Source organism: Dreissena polymorpha, chromosome 1, assembly GCF_020536995.1.
Source record: "Dreissena polymorpha isolate Duluth1 chromosome 1, UMN_Dpol_1.0, whole genome shotgun sequence".
Classification (NCBI taxonomy): Eukaryota; Metazoa; Mollusca; class Bivalvia; order Myida; family Dreissenidae; genus Dreissena; species Dreissena polymorpha.
The window spans coordinates 138,477,972-138,486,126 of record NC_068355.1 but is presented as its reverse complement, the minus strand read 5'-3'; the positions used below and the strand labels follow the sequence as shown (position 1 = coordinate 138,486,126).

Sequence of the window (8,155 nt, the reverse complement as noted above, 5' to 3'; positions counted from 1 at the left end):
GGGGAAATCCTTTGAGAACGACCCTGTCCGAGTAGTTAAGGAAAACGGGATGCCCTGTGTTTCCAGAACAAGTAGCATGTCTACAAATATAACGGTGATGGTGTGCGTCAACGCTCAGGGGAAGCGTGCGCCACCCATGTTCATTGTTAAGGGGAAAAAGAGCAAATCTCTCCATGGATTCAACACTGCCGACGCTCCTCCTGGTGCCCGCTGGTTCTATCAAGAGAACGGATTGATGGCCGACGATATTTGAGAGAAGTGGTTTCTAAACATGTTCCTGCCGACTATTGGCCCAGAGCGTCCCCAGTTACTCATTCTTGATGGGCACAGCTCGCACGAGGGTTGCTGCAGTGCGATATGGAGGAGAACGTCAGTGTGCTCGCATTGCCGCAACACACTACCTCCAGCCACTTGACAGGTCTGTGTTTGGGCCTCTGAACAAGTATTACAACAGTGCTTGTTCAGAGTTCTTGAAACAGAATGCACTTAACCTCGTCAATAAGTGATCATTCCCCTCATTGTTTCGCGTTGCTTGGGATAACGCAGTGGTCCCGTCTAAAATCAAGAATGGGTTCCGGCATGTGGGATTTATCCTCTGCATCCTAGTGCAGTCTCTGACGCTGCCTTCGCGCCAAGAATCCCGAATGATACTCCAGCACCGGCTACAGAGGTTATTGCTCCGTCGACAAGCTCATTGTTGCCTGTACGTAAACAGAATCAACTTATGATTTTATAAAATCTACATAACCCATCCAAGGTGCATATATGGTTTCATAAAAACGTATTGTATACGTAATAATAGTAGAAACAAGACATAACGACCTTTAGTTAATGCCGAGTTTACAATAAAATATAAATATAAAATCTTTATAAATTGTTAAACGGTAAATATGGAATTCTTCTCTCCAACTAATTTAAAATAAAATTTCACTGCCTAACATTTATAAATATGTTCTTTATTTACTCAATGAGCATCCTATTCATTTACGTTTCCAAAACATGCCCTTATGAAAACAACATTACCTTGAAGCAACTCAAATAATTAACGACTGCGTGCGCTTGTGTTAAATACATGTATATACATTTATTGTACACTCCTAATGTTTTTCAAATATTATCATTCATCATTTACTTCATTTACTTTCTTTCTTTCTTCTCTCGTATGGCGGCTCACTATCTCTTGTCTCTTTTCGATAACATCATACTCATGCTGGCTCATCTCCTTTCCTACATCATCCCCAGTGGAGTAACATGAAACTAAGAAAAGTCAAAGCCAGCTTGAGTTTCCCGAAATTTAACTTAAGATTTTTAACACTTTTTATGATCATCATTTACTGTCATCAAGATCACCGGTCTGCCTTCTCTATATATCTTGTTGCTACGCAAAATGCCCATATCAAGTTTCATACAAATTCTAAGCGATCCCGATTCCCACCAAGTGAAGCCCCGCTGCAAAACACTATGTTTACAACGCGGTTGATTTGTACATGCTTGCTTACGAACTCACTGGTTGTTCTTCTTATCCTGATGCTATCAGGCGATGTCCATCCAAATCCAGGCCCACTATCGACGTCTCGAACACCGTCGATCTCCTCCGTCACTTCCTCTGTCGATTCCGACATTGACTATAACACTATTTCTCATTTGTCCATTACAACGCTCAGAGCCTACTTCCCTTTATACTGAATTGAACGATTTCGACATTCTTGCCTTCACTGAAACGTGGATTAATGATGATATTCCGAGAACAGAACTTCTGATGAACTCTTTCAAAGTTCCCGAACGCATCGACCGTCAGGATAGACATGGGGGTGTAGCGGTTTATATCAAAGAAAACCTTTTTCATAGGCGGCGAGATGACTTAGACATAATTGGTGTTGAATGTATTTGGATTGAAATTACTGTCTCGAACCGGCCTCTGCTGTTTGGAGCCTTTTACAGACCCCCAAATACCACACCCCAATAACATTCCGCTCTCACAGACCCAATACATCTAGCTTTCGATACTGGTATCCAAGACATTATTATAACTGGCGATTTTAACCTGAATGCCAATGTCACGACATCAGCATCTAAGCTTAAGTCCATAAGTGATCAGTTCTCACTTACACAAGTAATTTCTGAAAACACGCACTTTACAGAATCTTCGGCAAGCTTAATTGATCTAATATTAACATCAAACCCAAACATCATTCTTTCCAGTGGTGTTGCTGACCCATTTCTAAGTCAAACAACAAGATATCATTGTCCTATTTATGCTCTATTAAAACTTCATAAAAATCGACAACGTACTTACTCAAGACACGTCTGGCTCTTTGACAAGGACGATTTTTCTAAACTGCGTCATGATATTTCCAATTTTGATTGGGACTCATTACAAAACGAAAATATTGACATCTATGCAAAAAACATAAGTGACAACATAATTAAATTATCCAGTCAATGTATACCTAACAGAGATGTCCTCATTCGTAATAATGACCCACCCTGGCTAGACAATAATATACGGCGTTATATTCGGAAAAGAAAACGCGCTTATCGTAAAGTAAAAAATATTAATACACCATTTTTGTGGCAAAAATTTAGAACAATTAGAAACAAAACGTCAGAATTTATAAAATGCTCGAAAGGAAATTATTTTAACAAACTTACCGAAACATTAAAATCAAGAATCAAAAGTTCCAAAAATTGGTGGGCCACATTGAAATTTTTTATTAAATCCTCGGGAAACTCCGAAATACCACCAATCCAATATGGCAACAAAATAATTGATGATGCATTCGACAAAGCAAATATTTTTAACAATGTTTTTACATCCCAGTCAAATATTGACCACTGCCAAATACCAACATTACCGACAGTCACAAATAGAACCCAATCAAGCATCGGTCAACTTATTCTTGAACCATATGAAGTAGAACTAGTTCTTAAGGGATTGCCTCTAGGAAAAGATTCTGGTCCTGATGGACTAAATAATCGATTGCTCCTTGAATTGTCCTTAGAATTGTCTGGTCCTTTGTGTACGCTCTTCAACTATTCCATTCGCACGGGATCCTTCCCGTCAATTTGGAAAGACGCAAATGTTTGCCCAATATTTAAATCCGGCGACCGAGTCTTGTAAATAACTACCGTCCAATATCATTACTAAATACAATTGGAAAAACCTTCGAAAAAATAGTTTACAAGCATACGTTCAATTACTTGCATGACTACAATATCCTGACGCCGTACCAATCGGGGTTTTTACCTGGCGATTCCACAACAAACCAATTGTCGTATCTTTATAATATGTTTCCCAAAGCTGTTGATTCGGGGAAAGAGGTCAGAGTTGTCTTTTGCGATATATCAAAAGCTTTTGATATAGTGTGGCATGACGGCCTAATTTTTAAATTAAACGAAATTGGAATATCTAACATTATGCTAACTTGGTTTAAATCGTATCTTTCCAACCGTAGACAACGAGTTGTCCTACCAGGTTCCTGTTCTCATTGGAATGTCGTACCTGCCGGTGTCCCCCAGGGCTCTATACTAGGTCCCTTGTTATTCCTTATCTACATCAATGACATTGTTAATGACATTTGTGCAAACATAAGATTATTTGCTGATGATACCTCACTCTCAATCATTGTCGAAAATCCAACTCTTGCCGCAAACACTCTGAACGATGATCTACAAAAAATATCCACAATCGAATTTTATAAAATATTCTGGAATGATATAAAAACACATCTAATTTATTCACTTTACTATTCATTTCACAACAAAAACTTAACTACGCTACAAAAACAAGGTATTAAATCACTTATTCCAAAACCTGGAAAAAACTTAGAATCCTTATTAAACTGGCGCCCGATTAGTTTACTAAACAATGATTATAAAATTGCAACTAAAAGTATAGCAAACAGAATTAAAAAAAATTACCATCAATCATTTCAAAATCACAATCTGGCTTCATAAAAGGACGTTACATTGGTGAAAACGTTCGTCTTATCCAAGAATGCATAAACTATTTCAATAATTCAAATAATCCTGGTCTAATATTCTTTGCCAGAACGATGCCAGCCTTAATGACACAAGCAGCACGAACCGCACCAATAACCAACTCCAAGAAGGTCTGAAGCAGATAGACCAGACATCACTTCCTGGGAAATTCAAGGCATGGTTATACCAACATGGATTGTTACCAAGACTCATGTGGCCTCTAATGCTGTATGAGATAGCAGTTTCTACTGTGGAAGGCTTTGAAAGAACCATCAGCAGATACCTCCGTAGATGGCTAGGGGTCCCACCAAGTTTCACCAGCATCGGACTATATGGGAGGACCAACCAGCTCCAACTCCCAATATCATCAGTTGTTGAGGAGTACAAAGTTGCCAAGGCCAGGATGGTGGTGACACTGAAAGAATCTTCTGATGACCTGATCAGGATGGCAGGCATAAAGACTAGAACCGGAAGGAAGTGGTCGGCAAGCCAGGCGGTGTCCCAAGCTGAAAGTATACTGAGACACAAAGACATCGTCGGAACTACTACGGAGGGCAGACAAGGGCTTGGTATGATAAAACCACAGCGATGGAGTACGGCAGATAAAAGGGAGAGGAGTCAGATGGTGCAGAAGGAAATCAGGGCGAGCGAAGAGGAGAGCAGAAGAGCCCGTTCAGTTGAAATGGGTGGACAATGTGCCTGGAACAAATGGACAACAACGTAGAGGAAGTTTACTTGGGCAGACATATGGCAGTATGAGCCGCTAAGACTCAAATTCCTGTTAAGGTCAGTTTACGACCTGCTGCCATCCCCAACCAACCTCCACAGATGGGGTCTAGTGGAAGACCCAAGTTGCAGTCTTTGTAATAAGCCAGGCACCATGGAACACATCCTGTCATCATGTCAGACTTCGCTGACACAGGGCCGCTACAGATGGAGACATGATGCTGTCCTTAGGGAGCTAGCAGATGTACTTGAGCGCGAGAGAAGGAAGAAAAGAACAGCAAAGAAAACAGCATCTACAAAGATCAACTTTGTCAAGGCAGGGGAAACAACCACAAAGCAAGCTCCTAGAAACACGTCGATCTTAGATGAAACAGACCAATGGGAGATGAAAGTCGACTTAGGGAAGAAGTTGGTCTTTCCCGATATTGTCCAAACTACACTGAGGCCTGACATAGTGATATGGTCCACCAAACACAAGAAGCTGGTGACCATTGAACTCACCGTCCCATGGGAATCAAGGTGCGACATGGCATATGAGCGGAAGAAAGCCAAATACACTGATCTCTTAGACCAGTTCAGTTCCCGCGGTTGGAAAACATGGCTGTTCCCGATCGAAATTGGCGCCAGAGGCTTTCCCGCACAATCACTGTGGAGGATGCTAAGTGCCCTAGGAATCAGGGGAGGAGAGAGAAAGAGGGCTGTTGGGAGACTAGGTCAAGCAGCAGAGAGAGCGTCCAGTTGGCTATGGATTAAGAGGGAGGAGAAGAGCTGGCAGCTAACCACTGACCCGTAGTGCCTGATCAGCACTGCGGTTCGACCGCCCGGAGAGTGTCCTGGGATTAAAGGATGAAACACTTGTTGATGGGCGGCTCCCAGCTGATGAGTCAGTGGTTTCGTGCAGCACAGACTGTATTCAACACATTGCAGACTTTGAAAAGGCATTCGATTCGCTTGATCATTCATTTATGTTCTCTTGTTTAAAAAATATGAACTTTGGTGAAAGTCTCATTCAATGGGTCTAACTATTCTATACCGATATTAACAGTATAATCATTAACAATGGCTTCTTTTCAAACAGTTTTAAAATCGAACGAGAGGTTCGACAAGGATGTCCACTCTCATCATCGCTATTTATTATTTGCATCGAGTATCTATCACATCACATCCAATCAAATAAACTCATAAAAGGCATATCACTAGAACCTGACGAAGAAATCAAACAATCCCTATTTGCTGACGATGCAACTTATTTTTTAAATAACAATTACGATTCTTTCCATAACCTAATAGAGTCGCTAACGCTTTACGGAATTACATCGGGTCTTAAACTAAACAAAAGTAAATGTACTGTGCTACGAGTAGGTAAATTAATACAAAGTTATGTTCTATATAAAAAAGAAATGAAATTTAATTGGACATCCGATGAAGCCACAACGTTAGGAATTACATTCACAAATAATGAAAAGGATACAGTTCTTAAAAACATACTACCTAAATTACAGAATTTTAAAAACTGCTTAAAATCATGGCATCATCGTAAACTTACACTAATCGGAAAAAACACAGTATTGAAAACGTTTGCACTTCCTAAATTAATATATGTATTAACAGTTCTCCCAAATCCACCAAATGATGTTATTAACGATATAAAATCAGCAATATTTAATTTCATATGGGACGGTAAACCTGATAAAATAAAAAGAACTCAGTTAATTCAATCTGTAGAAAATGGAGGTATCCAATTAACGAACATTGACTCATTCTTGAATGCAGTCAAATGCAGCTGGGTTAAACGATACCTAGATAATACCAATACGAGTAAATGGAAATTATTCTACCAGAAAATCCAAAAAAAATATGGTGACTCCTTACTCTTTGAATGTAACATCAGCAATACTATCTTACATGAAATTGCAAACGAAAACATATTTCGGTCTGATGTTCTATCAGCGTGGAGTGATGTCACTCATAACTTAGAAACCCAAACCAGCAGTAAAACAATTTTATGGAATAATAAAGACATAACTTCAAACAAAAAGACGTTTTTCTATAAAAACTGGTTTGAACGAAGCATTAAATATGTCGATCAATTATTTGACTACAGAATTAAGGATTTCTGCTCTTTTAATAATATATGCTACATATACGGAATACCTTCAAATAATTTTCTGAAGTACTACACACTAATCAAAAGCATACCCATACATATTAAATCTGAAATCAATACAAATAATACACCATGTACTCAAACAACATTTGTAGAAAACATACTTGGAAGAAAAAACAAAACAAACAAAATAGTTTACACACCTCAAATTAAAAACCCTACAGAAAACTCCAAATTCCAAAATAAATGGCAAGTCCTTTTTGGAGAAAATGAACTTAATTGGAAACATATATTTACCATGCCATATTAAGCAACTATTGAAAGCACACTGAGAAATTTTCAATATAAATACATCCATAGAATTATAGCTACAAATAAATATCTCTTTAAATGCAAATTATCTAACTCAAATCTGTGTGACTTCTGCAGTGAAAACATTGAAACTATAGAACATCTTTTTTGGGAGTGCAAACACATCCAGCCTATTTGGAATCAATTAATATCTTTTCTTGAACAACATCAACTAAACGTTAAACTATCTTTCTTAAATGTAAGTTTCGGAATTAACTCATTGAAATCAATTGACTGTAATAATATCGTGAATTTTATGGTTATATTGATGAAATATTTCATCTTAAACATGAAGTACAAAAAACAAATTCCAAATTTTAATTGTTTTGTCCATAGTCTTAAACTTAAAATCCAGATTGAGAAAGAAATAGCCCTCAGTAATGACACATTACAAATCTTTGAACAAAAATGGAATCGGATTAAATTCTCATAATGTTTTGTCCACTTATATACATTTCACTCTAATGTTAGTTTAACTCTCTAAAATAGTTATGTATATTTTTTTTCAATCTGACAATATCATTGTGAATATACAACAAAACACACAAGTCCAGTATGCTTTCTTCTGACTTTATACAACTCATCTTTTTTCATAACTATTCATCTGTTGTTCTTTTCTTTTCTCTCTAAAAAAAAATATATATTAGCATATCTTGTATAACATGTCTGAACTTTATTGCTATGTACAATCACTATGTTGTATGATCATATACATGTTTACATTGTATGTATGATATTGAATAAAACAAACAAAAATATCCGACTGGGCGTCTGAATGGCTTGTAAATTTCAATCCGAACAAAACAGAATCTTTGCTTATACATGTATCTAGAAGCACACATGACCATGTTCACCCTACACTCATTATGAATAACACTCCAATTAAAGAAGTTTCTTCTCACAAACACTTAGGTGTAATTCTGGCAGAAAATTTAAATTGGTCAACCCATATAAATTATATAAAAGAAAAGTGTTGGAAACGAATTAACG

At 37.8% G+C, this 8,155-nt stretch overlaps 1 protein-coding gene across 1 annotated transcript; it reads left to right on the top strand.

The window, feature by feature from the left end:
- The first annotated feature begins 1,805 nt into the window (after positions 1-1,805).
- LOC127854557 (uncharacterized) lies at positions 1,806-5,500 on the top strand. The gene is made up of 3 exons (XM_052389653.1): positions 1,806-1,811; positions 4,052-4,701; positions 4,768-5,500. Exons 1-3 carry the CDS (start codon positions 1,806-1,808, stop codon positions 5,498-5,500), a joined length of 1,389 nt encoding a protein of 462 aa, XP_052245613.1.
- Positions 5,501-8,155: the final 2,655 nt, after the last annotated feature.

Bases quoted from the DNA above. Each gene is read 5' to 3' on its own strand.
- LOC127854557 (XM_052389653.1), top strand. The intron at 4,702-4,767 runs GTAGAGGAAGTT...ATTCCTGTTAAG, and splicing joins TGGAACAAATGGACAACAAC to GTCAGTTTACGACCTGCTGC.